The sequence below is a fragment of the Cynoglossus semilaevis genome, chromosome 20 (genome assembly GCF_000523025.1).
Source record: "Cynoglossus semilaevis isolate Cse_v1.0 chromosome 20, Cse_v1.0, whole genome shotgun sequence".
Taxonomy (NCBI): domain Eukaryota; kingdom Metazoa; phylum Chordata; class Actinopteri; order Pleuronectiformes; family Cynoglossidae; genus Cynoglossus; species Cynoglossus semilaevis.
Genome location: NC_024326.1, coordinates 2,745,744 through 2,766,325, shown reverse-complemented (window position 1 = coordinate 2,766,325; position 20,582 = coordinate 2,745,744). Strand labels below are relative to the sequence as shown.

General features: G+C 38.0%; 1 protein-coding gene across 2 annotated transcripts; it reads left to right on the top strand.

Moving 5' to 3' along the window:
• Window positions 1-2,129: 2,129 nt before the first annotated feature.
• On the top strand, window positions 2,130-20,238 carry klhl24a (kelch-like family member 24a). Of its 2 annotated transcripts, none has more exons than XM_008333891.3 (8): window positions 2,130-2,570; window positions 4,277-4,360; window positions 4,434-5,278; window positions 6,839-7,023; window positions 10,107-10,225; window positions 15,652-15,840; window positions 16,811-16,999; window positions 17,158-20,238. In XM_008333891.3, the coding sequence occupies exons 2-8, from the start codon at window positions 4,286-4,288 to the stop codon at window positions 17,356-17,358; spliced, it is 1,803 nt and encodes a 600-aa protein (XP_008332113.1). In that variant the 5' UTR covers window positions 2,130-2,570; window positions 4,277-4,285; the 3' UTR covers window positions 17,359-20,238. The 2 variants fall into 2 exon arrangements, with proteins under 2 accessions (XP_008332113.1, XP_008332112.1); XM_008333890.3 differs by having other exon boundaries at window positions 2,133-2,570; window positions 4,242-4,360.
• Window positions 20,239-20,582: the final 344 nt, after the last annotated feature.

Below are 20,582 nucleotides of genomic sequence, written 5' to 3'. Positions count from 1 at the left end.
CACTTAACTCCATTTACTTTTGAAGCCTTGTTTGTATAAAAGTGGTCTGTCTTGAGGAAATGGCCATTTGGCTCGGAGGCATAAGGCAGAGGAAAGAACACCTCATTCAGGAGGGTGTGGTGTATGTACTGTCATGAGTCATGGCTAAAGGGAGGGGCTTTTTGTTGTTGTTTTTATCTCTCTTTTAGCCATGCGTCAACTGGAACTAATACAGCAGCTCAACAGCAGAGGGACACATTTCACTGTGCAACTGTGCACTGTGCTCTTGCCCTCAGCAAACAGAAGTGATATTTCCTGCATGCATGCCCCAACCCTCTGCTCAGAGGCAGACAGGTAAATAATTTCTACAAGGGCGTCCATACTTTAATGAGCAGGGGTCAGATTTCAGAAACACCCACTACAGGCCATCTGCTCCTGCTGTGCCGCTCATGCATGTTGTACTAACACTGACGATGTCGTAGAAGTTGTACTGTGGTGAAGTGAGCTTTTGAATCTTTTTTTTTTGTGGAAATGATGTCTTGTGTGTTTTTAACAGAATTACTTTTCACATCACATGTTCATGATGTTTGCGTTGCTTACGTGTTTTTCACTCTTTTCCTCAATAGAGAAATGATGGTGCTATCAGTGATGCATTATCACATTGTGGACTTTCCTGTTATTCAGACGACAGGTGATAGTCTTGTCTGCCACACAGATTTACTGAAGCTGAGCTTCAACAGGATTTAATATGCTCCTCTGCTACAGGAATGTATAAGAAGAAATTCACATCAGATAATCTATTTCAAACAGTAGATTTATAATGAACTAGTTAGTATATTGTTTTAGCACATGTGTTACTAATAATAAATATACACTGTTTGTCAGTTATGTGACATTTTAGAAAATCTCAGTTTCCTTAGCTGAGCTTCCTTGAGCAGAAAAGACCTCACTGATGCAAATGCTGGCTGACAGATATTTTAGGACAATGATTGTAGATAAGAGTAAGCTTTATCTTGCAATGGAAAGCTACTATGTTATAGTTTAAAATGTTTCATCACCAGTAGCAGCTATGTGGCCCTACCTTATTACATTAGGTAAAATTGAGTCAGTTGAGCCATGTGTCTACGAGTGATGTCACTTCATTGTCTTCTAAATGTTTGCTGTCCTAAACCACAAAAATATTTTGCATTACAACAACATGGAAAGATATCCTGCCCTGTGTATTTTTATGTATTTAGTAAACATTGCACAAGACACAGACTTTTTATAGGATAAAATATTTCACCCAAAGAAAATCTGTTATAAATAATATTACTACTGAATATAAAGTTTTCACTTTTAATTACATTTTACCTGAATATTTTTGTTGTTTTGCTAAATTATTGTATGCTTCACATTCTGTATTTATTGCTTTAATTTGTTTACATGTGAATATGAGCTACTTGAGTGCCTGCTGAAAGTGATATTTTAGTTGACAGGTTGGTTAAACGTATGAAGCTATTCTGTGCTCTCTGCTAATGTTTAGCATTCCCTAAGTACCCATTGAGGTAAAACTGCCCAACTTGCATTACATTTGTATTGTCTTTAATTATAACCAGATGTATCACAGTAGCAGCAGTTGGAGATTGGGTAATATGGGCCCCCTTTGAACAAAGTTAGCTCAAACGTGTGTTAACTCAGAAACGTTTGACGTGTGGTTGCCCCCTTTGAACAAAGTTAGCTCAAACATGTGTTAACCTCCTCAGAAACGTTTGACGTGTGGTCCATTTCGTAGAAGTTGGGAGCTCTAGGAAATATTTGTGTAAAGGGGTAAGGAAGGGCTTTATTCCCCCCGAAAAAAGGGAAAAAGCTCCTCCTTTTCTTGGAAAAAAACGTGTCTTCTGTCCTGCCTTCACGTGTCCGTAAAGGTTGTTGTTGTAGCCGTACTTGGTATCGATGCCTTTATTTACTGATTTGTTCTAAGCAAGTGGTTTTGTCAGTGATTGTTTACTTGCTAACGAAACAAAAGTAACTTGGATTAGAGTCTTTTAATTCTACAGACGACGGTTCCCGTCGTTTTAGGCTATAGAGCGTGTCACTAACTGTTCCCATAAACCGATGTAAAAACTGAGATGTTGTTCTGCGAACGTTGCCCAATCACTGTCACTTCTTGTTTTGAAGTATTTCCCCAACTTAAAGTTGCGTTTGTTTGCAAACAAAGAACAGCCACGTGGAGAACTGAAGCTGTCTGGGAAGTGTAGTGCCATCTGAATATTAAGACCAGCGCGTAGGCACCATTTAGACTTCAATTCCCACAATGCAACAGCAAAACGATGTCAGACGCAGTCGGCTGATTTTTTTTTTCTCTCGTGACAAGTATATATGGCTTCATTGTTTACAGTGAGTTAGTTAGAGGTCTTTGTTGTTGTCATTAACCCGGAGTCAAAATGCCCCGGCTGTGTACCAGCCTGTCGTCTGTATCTTAACTCTTTATCACCACAGCTTTGTAAAAACAGCTTTTTAAAACTTTTCAGCACACGTATTTTTTTTTTCCAGTTACGTTTCCTCTATTTTTAACTGCAAGGGAGACTTCACGGGTACATCAAAATAAGGTAACAATTTATTTCCATAACAAAACCTATTTGTTGTTTGCTGATAAAATGTAAATTTAGTTTTATTTACAGCTGTCCAGTGAATTTGTCAGCCTGGTTGTGTTATTACCGTGCTCACAGGGCATTAGCACAACACTATTCTTTGTTTGTGCAGCACGCGTGTTTTTACCTGTTGTGACCTCGTCATTATCGACTAATTGTTTTTTTCTTTTCCAGTATTAATAATTTTTTTTTAAGTACGAAAAGAAATCGAATATAAGGCTGCAACTAACGGTTAACTTCATAGTTGGTTAACGGGACGATTATTTTTTAATTAGTCTACCGGTTATTTTGTTTATAAAGCTGTTATCACTCAGTGTTACCTTGTTTTGATTTAGTAAAATATATAAATATATACAAAAAATAATCAAAATTATTTATCTTTTTATTTTGTAGTAACCACCTATTCAAAATTTGTGCAAGTAGCCTGTCATCAAAAGAAGGTGATAAGTAGTTAAATAGTCGAAATTCATCCACCAATCAGCGTTGTTATATATGTTGTTTTATGGATTTTCAGGCATAAGCAAGTAATCGATCAATTTAAGCACTAACACCTGATGGACAGTAAGTGGAGGCCAGATCAGGTTCAGTGATGCAGTGGTGATGAGACGACTGTTATTAGTATTAATAACAATGTTTTGTCTGTTGTTTTGATGTCAGGAATTTGATGTAACATTATTTCACAAACAAAGATAAGGTTTTTTAATATGTTTTGTACCATTTTATACATTTATATGTATATTTTTTTCTCCTCTTGGTATTAGTCACAGAGTAAATATATCATGCGTCAGACACTGGATAAACCTGTCCTCCACTAAATGACATGACTTTATTGAGCTGCTGTTGCTGCCACTGCTGACAAATATCTTAGGCACGTGAGCAGTCGTGGCAATGTGAGCCAAACAAAGTTAAAAATAATCTTACATATATGACCTCACTGGTTTCAAAGGCCAAGTCTGTCATATAACCCCAGGCTCAATGGCTACAGATAATAAAATAAAAAAACGTCTTTTTGAACAAATTATTTTTCAAAATTGATTGTGTTCAAGAGCCAAGAAACATAAACATAACTTAATGTTGTCACAACTTCGACTTGGCCCCGTGTTCTTACAATACTGATTATACTGTGGCTAATAGCATCCCTGCCCCCAAGCTTTTTCAAAACAAACCTAACTGACATGTTGGCTGACCTTCCAACCGTTGCGCAGTGTATCTCCCTACCGCCTGTTCCCTTTTTGCCATATTCAGTTCCTTTGTTATACCAGGCACAACTGTTTTACAGCAGTCATGAGCGAGAGCTGTTGTCATGCAGATCTGTGTGCATCTCAGATTTCCTTCCTGGGAACTATTTCCCTAATCACTTTAGCAATACCCCACCAAGCCTTAGCAAATAGTTTGTGGTGGTCTTGTTTTCTCCTACTTCTGAACACATGCATTGTGTTTGGAGAGCTTCTTTTGCACGAAACAAATGTTCTCAGTTTGTACAATAATCCAGTAGGTTTGAATTTGTGAATCTGTGTCATTTCATCCAGCCTCTCCCCTCTTACCACATTTGATACGAATATTTTGATAATAGTGCTTAATAATCTTTAACTAAGGAATGTTTTCTACAATGCTACTTTATGTCTTTAGGTGATCTAAGATTTGAGAAACGGTCTGTATTAAAGGTGGAAGCCATGGTGTTGATTTTGGGCCGAAGGATTATTAGAGAGGACTCTGGGATCAAAGACTCACCGGCTGTCAAACGCAAGGTACTGTTGAAAACAAAACCAATCTGGATTGAATATTTGTGACAGGTATTTATGTTAATTATTCTCTTTAAAGGTATTTGACGTTGATCCCAAAGGTTTGGCCAGCCAGGATGTTTTGGATTTCTGTTCTGGTTCATCCCACTCAGAAGGCATCTTGCAGGTGTTTAATGAGTTTCGTGACTGCCGCCTGTTCACTGATGTGGTCATCAGTGTACAGGGACGTGAGTTTCCCTGCCACCGGGCTGTGCTCTCTGCATGTTCTTCCTATTTCAGAGCAATGTTCTGCAATGATCACCGTGAGAGCCGCGAAATGCTCGTGGAGATCAATGGCATCTTGGCCGAGGCAATGGACTCCTTCCTCACCTATGTTTACACCGGCCGTGCCAAAATTACCACAGAGAACGTCCAGTTTCTTTTTGAGACCTCCAGTCTTTTTCAGATCACCACACTGCGTGATGCCTGTGCTAAGTTCCTGGAGGATCAGTTGGACCCCTGCAACTGCCTGGGTATCCAGCGCTTTGCAGACGCCCATTCTTTAAAGCAGTTAGCTAGTCGTTGCCGCAGCTATGCCCTTGCCAATTTCTCAGAGGTGGCTCAGCACGAGGAGTTCCTTGACCTACACAAAGAAGAGCTGGAAGAGTATATTGGCAGTGATGAGCTGTCTATTGGTAAGGAAGAGGTCGTATTTGAAGCGGTGATGCGTTGGGTGTACCACACTGTGGAGACCAGGAGACCAATGCTAAAGGGCCTGCTGCACCATGTGCGTCTGCCGCTTCTTCACCCCAACTATTTCGTCCAGACAGTGGAGGGAGACCACCTCATCCAGAATGCCCCAGAGTGCTACCAGCTTCTACATGAGGCCAGGCGCTACCATGTGCTTGGAAATGAAATGATGTCACCAAGAACACGTCCTCGCAGGTAATCAAAAGTTTGACAATTACTTCAAGATAGCATAACAGCACTTGGAAGGCTGGCACAGTGTCAATAGCTGATGTGTGTTTCAATTGAATATCTGTCACTTATAGAAAGGGATGTTCAATATATGTTGAATTTACAACTTATTACATTGTTGTATTGAAGCATGTAGAAATTTTTTCTTGTCATCATCCTCACGTTTAGATTTTGGAAATATTAAGCATGTTTTTTCCAAGTAGGAGTTGTGTGATGTTTGCGTGCATGCAGGCCAGTATGTGTATGTGTGTGAGAGGGAGTGTTACTGTGTTGATCAGGCAAGTATGGCACTGAGTGAGTTGTTATTGTAGCTCTGTTTTGAAATGAGGCTGATAATAAAGAAGGTAGGGCATGTTCGTACTCAGACTGGAAAAAGAAAAAAAAAGTTGATGCAAGAACCAATCAAGAAATGTTGACTCCAAATATTATAACTACAGCCTCGCTCGCATTTAAGATTAATACAGTTAGGCAGTGAGAAATATGAAAATATTTCCAGACCTGTCTTGTCAAGTCAGTGGAACAGTCTAAGCGTCATCTTTGTGAGAATTTTTTTGACTTTTCGACCTTACCATTTTCTTCTGTATGAACTGAGGCTGGAGTGTGGTCTTTATTTCAGGTTTTTTTGTTTGAGTCGAGGTTTGATAAGCATCCAAGTCTGCCATTGACTGAAACATTATAAATGAGATTAAAAAAAATACACCATCTGCTCATCGGCTGCTCGGCCAACAGCTGGACAGCTGCCTTTATAATGAAGACCTGCTGTAAGAGTTAAATTGGTTCAGTGCCAGTCATGATTTATTTACAATGTTTGGCCTCTATTTCATCTCTTTTTTGTGCCTTAGGGGTAAAAATGTCTCCCACACAAAACAGATGCATAGTTCTCTCTTTTCTGTCTACACCTGTGCTGCTCTCCTTCTGGGAGGCCTCTAACTTGTCACGTGACACACACGTAACACATAATCTTGAGCCAGACTGTCTGTCTCTTTGTCTACCTGCTGTAGCTCTCTGTCTATGTAAATATGAAATGGACAAGGTCGTAGCTATCTGAAAAAAATGCAGTTTATTAGCCGATTGGAGGAAGTGATGTCATACCTTAGTCATGTGTTAAACAGATTTATTAAAAGGCTTGGTTTAGGGAAGTTAAAGTCTTGTTTTTATTCTTTGTTGTATCCCTGTTTAAATCTTTGCTACGTCAGCCATATCTGTCTATCACAATACCTGTTGACATTAATACTCTTTCAGTCTTGCATTTCTCCATCACTTCTTGTCACACCATCTTACAATTAGTTTCACAATCTCTCTGTGTTATCTAAATGTGTTTTGTCATTATTTAGAATAATAATCTAAATGATTTACTAAAAAGATGACAAAGAAAACATTGGAATTCCATAACCGTGTATGTTGACACCAAGTGTTTTTATAGTCCCAAAGTACAAAAATGGGCATTGATAAAATAAATTGTGTTGTATTTTCTCTTTTCCATTGACATGTTTTTCTTCAACTCTCCTCCATTTTTTTTCTGCACAGGTCAACCGGCTACTCTGAGGTGATTGTGGTAGTGGGTGGCTGTGAGAGAGTGGGCGGCTTCAACCTGCCTTATACCGAGTGCTATGACCCAATCACAGGAGAGTGGAAATCCCTGGCCAAACTTCCTGAATTTACAAAATCAGAGTATGCAGTCTGTGCCCTCCGCAACGATATCTTGGTCTCAGGTAACGACCTCCTGTATTCATCCATCCATGTTTAACCATTTGAACTAGTTTGTTTTCTCAACCGACGAGGACCAAAAGACAGTATAAAAGTGACAAACAGCTCCTTAAACTTAATTTATAGGTAATTCACGGTCAGACGGTTGATGTCCACATATAAACATATGTGATTTTAGTGTATTATGGAGCTGGAGAATCTGAAGGCAATTGAGACTCAGCATTCACATTAATAATAATTGTGCTGTAAAACTAAAGAACAAATAAGCATTCCAGGAGCACAGTCACCAGGTTTGTGTGGTTGAAATTTATCTTTAGAGTTAAATGGAGTGGCAGGTAAGGTCCACAGTGTCCTTTTTACCTTTTCTGGTTTATTCTTGAGTTACATAATTAAAAGATTAAAGAGAATATAAGAGGACAATAATACAAGAACAATATTTGGTTGCACTAAATGTAAACGGTCCTGCCTTTGGTGGCTTTATTTGTCCTTTGCTCAACCTATCGGACAGTCATGAGCCTTATACATCTGTATAGCAGCTTTGGAGGAAGCAGTTCCTTTAAAGATATAAGGGCTGTCTCTCATTTTGAGACTATGCCATGGGTTGTAGTGTGGTATGTTTAGATTAAAGCTAAGATGACATGTAGTTACTTTTGGCTGCTTGAATAAAGCTGTTTTATATTTGTTGGCCAAGCAATGACCAAGTGGGGTCGCAGCCTCCAGAAACATAAAAAAACTTGAATTGAACAAGACACTAATATTACATCATCTATTTAACTCATGAGATCAGAATAAATGTTGTTGCCAAGTAAAAGATTGATTTAAAAATGTTCTGTGAAGAAGTGGCTGTTATGATTGACCATGTTTTCACATTAAGGTCATAAGCTTTAGCTTCCTTCCCTGTTTTGAAAACAAATAATCTTAAGAAGAATTAACAGTAACTTTGTCTGCCAAAGGGTCTTGCTCTGAGACCTTTTTGTATGAGAACAAACACTGTACTTGGCCAAGAAAGCCCCAGGTAATATATTCAAAAAAGAGTGGAAACTAAAGGAGATAAGGAAAAACGAAATGTTTCACTGTGCCAAGTTTCACATGCGACTCATCAATCACCCTTTAAGCTCTTGGAACAGTCAACAAATCCCACCCATATTTTTTCTGAGTCTAAAACACATGCTCTTTATTTCTCTGTACTCCTTTGTTACATTGTATGTAATGTGCATTTAATCCCCTATTCTTTATTTCATTTTAAGCTTGTTTTCTGAAATACATTCCCCATGAGCCTGTAGTCTGTCACACAGGGAACTGGGTCAAATACCTTGTAGAGGGTTTGCATTATGTAGCATAGCTGGACTCTGTTTTAAAATAGAAGCAGGTTCCATTAGTGCAACTCTGGTTTATCTCAGGACAGTGTTTGTGGGCACTGCTGATTTTCACCTGAGTCATTTTGTAAAATCAATAGTGTGTACAATGCTAGATTATTACATACATTCATCCCATGTCTAACATGTGTTGCAATGACAATAAAGAACAGAGACAATAATGAGCTTGTGTGTGAGCAGTACAAACACTTGTGTCTTTGACTGACAGGAATTCTTTTAACTGAAGGGATCCGAAATTCAGCATTCCCAATAAAATCAAATGTGACTATAGGTCGAATGTAACTCTTGTAAAGCTGTCGTACAAATCATAGTGTTGGTGTTATTATGCTTAAACACAGTAATCAGCTTCAGTGTATATCCCCGTTGAGGTCTGATGACAAACGGGTGTTTTATTTGTCCTTATTTGAGGAAGAATTTTCAAAAGCTGTCCCAGACAATGTGGCTCTTTTGAAGTTGTTCCTCCTCCTACTGGTGCTTCAACCATGCAAATCTAAAAAAAAAAAAAAAAACACCCTGAAGGGCTGCAGACTGACTGACTCTTCTATGTTTTATCAGATTTTTGATGCGAACAGGTAATGTGACTGACTTCTGTTCATTTCTTCTTTAAATCTTTGTCCTACAGTCTGTACTAAAATGACTCATCATTAATTATGTTAATGATTGTGAATTACACCCACCATCAAAACAAAGGCAGTATCCTCACCTGCCTAGTCTCCTTGGTAACATACAGCATTAGTCATTTCTGGCTTTGTCTGTATGTAAATGAAGTCTAGACATCACATTTTATATTGGCATGTTTCTTTACTGCATTCTTAGCCTTGATTAGCTACTTTCTTCTTAGCCTTGTTTACAACTTTGAAGGAACCCAAGGAACCAAGTCTTGGTTTCAAATCCTTGACCATGTTTTCATATACCAGTTTGTATTTTGATTAAATTCAAGAATAAAAGCCCTAGATGTGTCTGGCACTAATTTTTCTGCCCTGTTCCTGCTTCCATTGATGACTCAGTATCTCCTGATTTATTTATTTATTTATTATCTGCATAGCTTTCTTTCAATGTACCACAACTATCAACCATCAGTTCAGAGGCAAATATTTAGATGCAGTTCAGCAGCCTTTAGACAGCTGTTTGTGTTGGATACATAAACTGACACCAATTATCAGTCACCAATTCTTTTTAATGAATCTCTAGGCCTGCCAGTAAATAAAGATTTTAAAGACCACGGTACATTGCTCAAGGGTTCCCACCATCTATATTGCTGCATAAGGATTTTTGCAAAAAAAATGCACAGATAAGCCAATGTCTTATCTTGCCCTCAAAATAACCTACATGTAGTTTATATTGTTTCATTCTGACATGATAACCCCTTTTGATCTGAGGGTAAAGAGTCTGTTTTGACTGTCTACCCGCTGAATGTTCAGGTCTGAGGTGGTGAGAGATTTGTAGTGGTAGTGGAATATGTCTTGACTTGTTTGTCATCTTCCAATGTATACTGCTCAGTTGTCTGTATTTTCAGCAAACTCTTGTTTTTCGCATGTTTGTTCAGAGACGACAAATGAGGTCCTTAACCTAAGATAAAACCTAAGGTTTATTTATGTTGGCAGCAACATATATGCATAAACATGTGTTCATATATGTTATATATAATGGTCATGTATATGCAATGTGTGAGCATCTCAAACATCATAGTTTTTGTTTTGTGATGTTTATAGGGGGTCGAATCAACAGCAGGGATGTTTGGATGTACAACTCACAGCTCAACCTGTGGATTAGAGTGGCTTCTCTCAACAAAGGCCGCTGGAGACACAAGATGGGTGTCCTCCTAGGAAAGGTAAGGAATGACCCTAAAGGGCTAGTGCTGGATCTTAGATTAATGACTAACTCATTATACTATATGGAGTACGCCTCTGATGTAGGAACTGATTAATAGCTTAGTGTTAGATGTTGCGTGTCAGTGGCACTGTCACATCATAAATAGCTACATCACTTATTACCTTATTATCACACAGAAGGAAAAGTAATCGTGTACAGCCTTTTATATCTTCCCAATAGTAAGGCTTCCACCGCTATGCTAACGTGTATCAAATAAGTAAAGATTTTATAATTTTATAGTTGTAAATTACATAATTTGTCATTAGGGATAACCAAGCTTTTGGGATTACATGTCCATGGATACTTGTTCTTGCTAACATTAATGTTGTGCAGCAAACTGTTATTTTTGGCACTCATACTTGCGCCTGTATTCCAAAACAATAGAAGGCATTTTTGCAGAATATCATACATCGTGCAGAAGACGCACGATAAATAAGGCAAGATGATAAAACTTTTGGCTAGAAGTTTATGACAATGGACTTAAAAATGGGTAACATGACTGCAATTTCCTCCTAGGAGTCCATGGCTATGTGTCCTGGTACTCTCTTGAGAGTTTATCTTTTGGGTTTGGTTACATAACAATCTAAATTAGGCTGTTTTTATCTAACCCAAGAAATGAAGCCAATTTTTGCTTGCAATCTGCATAGTACTTCCTTTTGTTGACAATTCTGACGTATTTCTGAGGAAGGTCTGTTCCTCAAAATATAGCTCCTCCTGCTCCCTTTGGATACGGACCCAGTTATTTCCTCTTTCAGTCTATAATTTTCCTTAAAGTGCGGGACATGTGCCGTGACAAGTGTGTGTTCAAACAATTTGTAAACATGATCTATTCGCTTTACTTTTAGAGACATGCTAAAGAACAAGGTTAACGATTTTAGGTCGGTTCTGAAACAAATGCAGCTCCTCTTAGAAAATCTGGTACAAAGGACTTGTATTTCTGGTATTTATGTACATTTTATTAATGTACTTAATAATTATTATTAATAAAACTTTCAACAATTAGATAGGTACCTTAAAACTGCCCAAGTTTCTGAACCACAAATCTTCGATGTACTGTATGTTAACATGATAATGTTAATTGATAAAATGGTTGGTTAAAACATTTCTCATGTGTTGAGTTCATTCAGTATGTATTTAAAGGGTTTTAGAAGAAGACTCAAACATATTTTTTTTAGGAATGCTAATAATTATCTTCAAACTCTAAAACCTTGTCTTTTTTTAGGCAAACTACATTTTCATAGCTGGGTGGGGGCTTGACTACATGTACATCCGTGTCTCATTCTCCAAATATTTGTGTAAGGGTTATAATATGAGAAATAGTAGAGCAGTACCTCATACTGTTATTACCTGGTGTCATCTCTGCTAAAATGCAAAGTGGCGACATTGAGGTGATGTTGTGAAAACACCTGCCACAGTGGTTAATTGAACGTCTTGTATCCGCAGACATGAAAGAATGTGTTGTCCAACATACCAAAGGCTTTACACATTTTATGATTGTTTACATTAGGCATGAGAGGCTGGACTCGATAGTCAAGCAGTCACATAGCTGCTGTCTGCCTATGGCTGGTCATCTGGGTTCTTAATGATGTCATTTTCTCATAGATAAAAGCATGGAAATGTAGTGCAGTGATGATGTGTGACTGTTTGTCAAACTGGGGTTCAGATTTGGAAACATCAAAAATGGGTGGATTATCACTGCAGTGGATTGAAATGCTTATTGCCAAATAAACATAGGACTTCTCTCACTCCGGTGCCTTTCCCAATAAATGCAGTACACAGAGATCTTACACCAGTATGTTGATGAAACAAGTTATGAGTTAGGTAAATGTCTAAAAATCAGCTGTCATTAATCCGTGATTACTGGTAACACACTTGAGCTGGTACTATTTACAGCTTCCAGTACAGGGCCAGGTGAACACTCCTGCTCGAGGGCAGTGGGAGTTTAATGGATTTGTGCCAGCACATCACAATTCTAAGTAAAGAACTGGTTTAGTCTTGTGTGCTGTATCGTTCTGCATGTGTCTCTGTGCAGTCAGATAATCCTAAAGTAGCCAAACATAGTGATAAAACTGCTGATAAGGATATATACCTGGTGGACTGACATATGTAGGTGTAATGTAGCACACCTTTCTCTAAGCCTGTACATTCAAAGGTTGCTGAAGGAAGTGATTTATTGTATACAGTGAAAGTGATTGCATTCATTTAATTGCATTGGTTTCTTTACCATCAATATGTTCCTGTGAAATCTTTGTGAAGTTGTATAAACTAGAGTCAGATCATAAATAACTAGGCTTTGTAGCACTGCACAGACCACCATTATATAAAAGGCAGTTCAAGAACTGGTAAACAAAGACATGGTAACTTAATGAAATACTTCAGAAATGTAATTATCTGCTGTTAGAGATGTTCAAAGAAGAATAAGCTAGCGTAAGAGGAATCTTGGCATGAGAAGAGCGGAACATTGTTTTCAATAAGCTTTGGGCCAAAAAAAAACTGAAATGATTAAAAAAAAATGTAACCCATGAGACTTTTATTTGTCACAGAGATATGATCTATATAGTTTTACCAAACAAATATTAATAGATATATGCTTGAATTTAGTTTTTGGACAGCATTCCCCACGACTTCAACAACATCCACAATCGTTTGTTGCCTCATCACAGGAACAATAAACACGTGAGACACTTTTTTTCACAGCAGTGAGGAAATCAGCTGTGCAGCAACACTGGGACTATACAAGTCAGTAATTAACTCCAAAGTGAGTCATGTATAAATGTGCAGAAGTAAAAACAAGTTGGATTGATATGGCTGTCCTTTTACATCTTTAATAAACACTGCTTATAAGAAGCTAAGTTTAGCTTGTCTATGAGAGAACTTGGTTCTTCATGCATCAGAAAAGAACACAAGTACACCATAAAGACATATCAACTATTTAAAGACCTGACGTTCCATGAAATTCACTTGTGTTAAGCTAACCGGTTTGGTTCTTCAAAATTTGGTTTTTAATTTCCTCATGGCTTTTTTTTTACTTGATAGCACCTTTTCCTGTTATGGTACCATTTCAGATGATATCTGTTCTATTCTGCAGGATTTCTTAAGAAATCTCTCTCAAGACTTAAAGACAGACATTTCCTAATTCAACTATAATTGTCTATTGTCTAGCTAGGCACGTGATCCAGTAACAAGTGTGTGCTGAACCAGTCTGTAAAAGGAGCGTGTGTGTCTTTGTGCCAACCTGTTCATTTCTGTACATTTCAACTTCAGGGCTCGCTCAGATAAAGAATACAGATAAGGGTTGTGAGCTACCTCACTATAAATTTTGAGGGTTTTTTTCCACACAAATCTACAAAATACTTAGTTTAAAATTAATATGAACTAAACTATGTGTGGTGTCATAACAGAAACCCACACTCTGTTAACCTGTAAATCTCAAATAACACATTTTTCTTAGTGTATAATAATTTTGGTTTTAATCTTTACTCATGAAAATAATGGCAGGAAGTGTCCAGAATGGAAGTGGAAGATATAAAGATAGGATGAAAGTACTATGGCAGTATGATGAGTAGGTTCACAATTCTGACTGTGGTGTTTTTGAGATCATTAGTTCTAAGAACATTAATTTGACAGTATGAACTCTTGTGTTAAAACGTTTGTTAAAGCTCATGGAAAATACGTCAACTACATGAATAAATGTATGCATTTTCTCTGGAGGTGATTTTAGTATTTGTTATTAACCTTATGTGTTACATAGGGTTCATAATATAATGCTTTCTGGTGTATTACCGTCTGTAGTTGTCTGCAGGACTGGTCTTGTTTCAAGAGAGTGTAAGAGAAAAAAATAGGTCACCACTTGTTTTCCTCTCCCTGTTGTGGTTGCACATAGTGACGGCTGTTCTCAACTGTCATAATCTCTTTCTCTCTTTCTCTCCTCTGCTTTCCCTCTTACTTGTGTGCTGAGTTGTTTTGCCCTCTAAAGTTACCCACTGTTTCTTTACCAGGCTTCACCTCAGATGTCTCTACTGTGAAGATGTCAGGGAAACTGTAAATCATTAAGCTGTTGTCAATATTCAAAATGACCATAAAATAGACTGTGAACCTGCCTGTTAAGTTTATGTCTACAGAAAACCATGAATCAGTTTTTGGTTTAGTGTTTATGCGATAGTCACATACACTAAGTGATTATCGGGTGTGTGCTACCACAGTTAAGTTTCTGTGAAATGTGCTTGTACTGTAACACTCAACACATTCATGGTGGATTGAAACCATGTGTTTCATCGAGTGGTAGAGCAGTGGGGGAGAACATAAAATGTGGTCAGGGCACTAGTGTATTCAAACACGCTTGTGTCTGGATATCCTCAGTACAGTGTTAAAGGGCCAGTCCCCTGATGTATGAAGAAGTCCTATACAGATACAGTAGATACAGTAGCTGTGTACGTTCTACTAAACTTAACAGCTCTGATATATGACAAATTTGAAAAAAACGTGGCCATTAAAACACACCCCTCCACCAAAATTGGCAAAAATTGTTGTACTGTTATTAAAGAAAACACTAAATGCAAACATGCAGATTGAGAGGTTAATGATAGTCAAAAGAAACAGGAACATGTTTTCCATGGTACCAGTTTTTCAGTTAAAAAAGGCGGTAGTGCTCACACAAAGACCAGGTGCTGAATGCAAATTCCCCTCTCTCTCTCTCTCTCTCTCTCTCTCTGTTCCCTCCCGTTACCTTATTTACACACTTCAGCATGGAGGAACAGGAACAGTCACAGTGTGTTCTTCATAAATACGTCTTTAGGCAGTGAAGAGTAAACACATTGAGCAACTTGCACTTTGCAGAAATCTTTCATCCTAATCCACTATTCAAAAACATGGTTTCCCCCTTCATTGACAAAATTAAACATTTTATATATAATACAGATTTAACATCCAGGTTTAAAAGACAGGCATAAATCTGAACAGACTTCTAGGTCAAGGTGAAGTTCACAGTGTGCAAATGCAGCAGCGCCTGTATGAATACTTGAATACTAAGTGGTGTTTACTGATGTACAAGGAAACAAGGACTCAATGGATAATAGCCGTTCTTGAGAAGTGTCACTGTCATCTTTCTACTGAACCTGATGAACTGGTTTAAAAAGTGCTGACGTAGATGAAGTTGTATAAAGGATTTTCTAACTTCAAAACAAACCTCCTAATTTTTAGGAAATGGTGTTTTTGCATGCTTGTACAAGCAGAACAGCTTGTACAATATCAGAAGTAGAACTGTGGATTAATATTTCTCCTCTTTTGAAGAGTAGAAGAGCAGATCAAAAGAACTCCCCTTTACCCTGAGGAAATACTGTATACAGCCCACTTCTTTTAAGTAACGTTGGTTCCTTCTCCTCTTAGGTCTATGCCGTGGGTGGCTATGACGGCCAGAGCCGCCTCAGCAGCGTTGAGTGTTACGACTCTTTCTCCAACCGCTGGACGGAAGTGGCTCCAATGAAAGAGGCGGTCAGCTCTCCTGCTGTTGCCAGCTGTGCTGGGAAGCTGTTTGTAATTGGAGGGGGGCCCGACGATGAGACTTGTTCAGACAAGGTGGGAAACGTGCACATTCTTCCTTAATTATCACACCTAAGCATATGGTGAGGACCACGGACGTGTTTTTTTCTCACTCATTATACTTTAGACTACCATCTTGAGTGATGACAGAAAATCACCGTAGTAGACAAATTACAGGGTGTTTTTGAAAAGCAGGTCCATGATGCAGTATATTTAAAAAAAGACTCAAAAAAAGACCCTAAGTAGTTTGTAACCACTTTGCATTTTTCTTGTTTGTGTTAATAATACACTACCAAAACTGTTTAGTTTGTGTGGCAGGAAATAATGATATCAGTCAAACTTAATTCTCATCTACTTCCACTCGAGAACACTAGCGTCTGTAAACTTAATTAGCATACAACTCTGCCAGGGGTTATGACATTCTGAGGTTAGGCTTTTGGCCTAACACTAAGTATAAGAAGTTTATTATTCCTCGATATGCCCAGCTGAGCCACTGACTAATACTGTGATTAGATAACCACATTATCGGGCCATAGCAGGGCAATTAGTAGGAACATAATGTGGCTAGAATAGTCTTGGTATGTTTTGGCTGGGATTAGAGTCACTGACCTAACAGGAAGACTGTTGCATTCAATACAACCCACATCAGTAGCTGAGTTACCACAGCAATATATCATGGACCTTCTATAGAGTCAACACAAATTGTTTTATAGAAAGGTTTTTTGTTTTTTAACTGTATGGCTGTTAAGACGTGGGATGCAGGGATTAGAGTCTGTGTCGGCTGATGTCCTGTGTCTTGTTTTTTTTTTTTTTTAACTGTATGGCTGTTAAGATGTGGGATGCAGGGATTAGAGTCCGTGTCGGCTGATGTCCTGTGTCTTATCTTTAAAGTTGCCCCACCATTACATTGATGGACTGTAGCAAAAGAGTCACGTGCGTTTTCTATTTAGCACATCCACAAACAGAAAGCTTTTCAAACCTAAAACCTTCATCCTGAATTTCATAGGTTCAGTGCTACGATCCAGAAACTAATACTTGGTTACTACGGGCCAACATTCCCATTGCTAAGCGCTGCATCACAGCAGTGTCCCTCAACAACCTGATCTACATCTGCGGTGGTCTCACCAAGGCCATATTCTGCTATGATCCTCAGGAGGATTACTGGATACATGTGGTTCACACATTCAACAAACAGGTAACAGAGAAAAACGGAGGACACAACACACTGTGTTTATTACATGCCATTGTTGTTTTAGAGTGACATCTCTGAAGGTAGAAAGGAGTAGTATGACTGGCCTTTGATGTCTGTTTAAAAAAAATGCTAACATTTTTTGTTGCATGGTGTTTTTGCAGGAGAGCTGTGGCATGTCGGTGTGCAACGGTAAGATCTTCATCCTTGGTGGCAGAGGGGAAAACGGAGAGGCCATGGACACCATCCTGTGCTATGACCCTTCAACTGGCATCATCACAGGGGTGGCAGCTATGCCGAGGCCCATCTCGTATCACGGCTGTGTCACCATCCACCGCTACAATGACAAGTATCATAAACTCTGATCAAAAAACAAAACACAAAGACACACAAACAAACACTCAAAAACCCTTTACTTTGACTCCCTGTACAACACCCTCTCTCAAACAGGCACATGTATTTCTCCACAGCATCATGTAGCAACAGTCAGTGTGTTGCTGTGAATCTTTAACTGTTGTGCTTCACAAATAAAGCCCTTGTGTGAACGTGGTTGACAAGGTAAACAACCTGACCTTGGCTTGAGATAAACTAAGGTCATCCAGCTGGTTTATCTTGAATTAGAAATCTTAACTTCTTATTGTGTACGTATCAGGTATTTGCATTGGATTTGTACATTTACCTCTAATCTATTTCCCCTAATGTGACCTAGTTTAATACAGAGGTCTGTAGAAAATGTTTAAGCCTTGAAGCCTGATTAGAAATTCAGTGAACAATACATGCTGTATGTCTAATTTCTTTTTTTTATTTATTCAAAAATGTGAAAACAAGATGATAAAATTCTATTCCTAAACATTCAGGATCCTGGATTTTTACCTAAAAATTTAAATAGTAAAAATGTGTTTTATTGCATTTTGCCTAGACTTATCTGAAATGATAAAAGTTTTTTCAAAAGTTTTATAATAGTTTTTACCAAAGGATGGGCATCCCAAAAAAATCTGAGTTTTAAAATCACTGTCACAAGCTAAGTTGAACACAGCACCACACTGGATAGAACAACAAAAACTGTCCTCCATTTTCTATTTTTTCTTTGATTAAAAAAACAACGATCTAATAGTGACCTGTAGAGATTTAACAAACAGTCGGCCTGCTGTTCAGCCACAGTGTATCACAGGTCATAAAAAGGCATAGAAGAAAAGATAAAGAGTGGAGGCTGTGCAATAATATTGGATCAACACCACTGTTATCACTGACCTCTTGTTTCCGTTTATCTCCCACATCCCTGCACTTACCTCCTGCTTTCACTTCCAATGCCTGTTTCCCTTTTCCTGTCCCCATTTCCTTTTCTACATTAATGCTCATTTAAGCATTATTAATTTTTATAATTATTCTCAATATATTCATTAATGTCTAAGTTAAACAAGTTTTGAATTTGTTTTGTATGTGGATGTTGTTTTAGCTGTAGCCTTTTGTGTCGCTCATATCAGCGTACGTTTATCGGTGTGCTGGGCTTGTGTGTGATTTTGTAGGTTTCAGAAGCCTTTGTAGATCAAACTCTAAGACTGCTCTGACTATGTGGACACATGTTTGTGACCTTTGTGACTTGTTCTGGATGTGTTGAGGTTTGTTTTTGGAGTTCCAGCGGGAACATTGCAACACAGAACGTCCATGAACAGAACTCCTGGGGCTGATGCCGGCACTTCTCACCTGTACACTTACATGTAAAAATGTAACTCGGGGGAACCACAGATACCTCCAGGTGTGTATGTGTGAATGTGTGTTTTACTTGTCAGCTGAAGGTGGGGTTTGTAGCAGTGCTATACCTCACATTGTGAGTGATATGGATTTTAGATGGATTGGCTTATGGTCAGTAAAAGTCACCTTTTACTACACTTGGTGTTGATAGACTAGTGATATTGCTGTGAATATGACTTATTTTTATCATATGTTGTTGTTTAACCTGTATTTAAAAATGTTATGTTTTCTTATTTGCATTTTTTTTTTATTTTCTGTAACTGAGAGCCCCAATTGTGCACTTTGACAGAATACTCTTAAATGTAGAATTACATGACAATGATTTTCTTTTTTTCCTTTCCTTTTTTTTTTTTTTTACTGTATCAGTAAATGTTTCTTTCTTTCATGTGATAAAAAAACAGGGCCTGTCAGCTCCTCCTGTTGGCCGCTACCTGTTATAGCTTTGATATGAGTGACTGCCAGATAACTGAATGCATCACCAAAGGTGTAAACACAAACATACAGGGCAGAGTTAGTCAGTGGCTCTCGTTAGGAGAAACACTTATTAAAATAAAAGCCAAAGGCAGATAGTTTAAGATATGGTTTGAGGAAAAAAAGATTACAAAGTTAAGAAATTCCCACCCCAGGTTTGAACTTGTTTTGGTGATTCGTCATATCATGTCAGAAAAATGTCTGTGACATTGACAAAAACACCGGAGGTAAGGGGTTCACTTTAACCAACTTCTAGGAATTTCCTGAGAAAGATGTCCTCATGCTGAAAAGAACTTACCCCAGGCGCACTCCCATACCTTCACTGTCAACTACTGTAAATTGATTTGCTCACAGGGCCAATAGGAGGGGATGGGGGTCAGAAAGTGGTTTGAAGAACAGAGCTGGATTAATTAAAAAAGTTAATAATAATTTTTTAAAAAGTAAGAAAGATATTGTGTTTGAATGTGTGTCTAGGATTTCATCGAGTATTTGATGCAGAGTGAGACATGGACTGTTTTCTATTATTCATTCAATATAATAATGACTTTTTATAATGTTTTTCACGTTTACTTTTTCATTTGTTTGTTGTGGTGGTTGTGATTGTGGGACTGTGTTGTGTTGCTCTTGTGTGTTTTTGCAAAAAATGTTGTTTGATTTTATTTTATTTTATTTGTTTAAATAATACAAAAACAAATGCAGATTTAAGAAAGTGGATTTGATTGGTTCCCAAAGATGCCTGATTAAAAGTTTTTTAAAAAGTACTTGCATGCAACATGGGGGCTTTACCCCCTAAACATGGAGAAGGCTACCATGTGTGCCTTATTAAAATGTGGGGATTCAGCGTGACCATTGTGATATAACCATTTATTGTTGTGTGAGTGATGAAACGTGTTAATGCCATCTTTTCCTCAGATGCCTTGTCTGACTGTAGGAAAGCATTGATATTTTTGTATACTACAGTATGTTTAAATGTATTGGTTGACTTGTGTATGAAAACATCAATAAAGTTTTTCTTTACCAGAGTTTGCTTTGTGTCATTCGATTTGAGCAGATGGACATTCTGCTTCATATACTCATTAAATATGTTGCAGCATCCAGGGGCTAACTAATCATGTTGGGGAATTATAATGAACCCAATGTGATGAACAAGCACAGCCTTAAGAACCCAATACACTATTTAAAGCTGAGGCAACTTGTGCAACAATAACAATTCACAAAGCCTCCTTCATGTGTGAAAGGTTGTAATTTATAGTCATCGTATGGAGGGGCTGAACCGAAACCACAAACTATCTTCTCACTAATTCTTGAAGACATACTGTCTCTGCTACATAGCCAAACACTCTACAAAGTATTTTTGAGTACACAA

Excerpts from the sequence above, each read along its gene's own strand:
- klhl24a (XM_008333891.3), top strand. The coding sequence starts at position 4,286 with ATGGTGTTGATTTTGGGCCGAAGGATTATTAGAGAGGACTCTGGGATC. Across the intron at positions 5,279-6,838 it reads CCAAGAACACGTCCTCGCAG|GTCAACCGGCTACTCTGAGG; the intron begins GTAATCAAAAGT and ends TTTTCTGCACAG. Across the intron at positions 7,024-10,106 it reads CAACGATATCTTGGTCTCAG|GGGGTCGAATCAACAGCAGG; the intron begins GTAACGACCTCC and ends TGATGTTTATAG.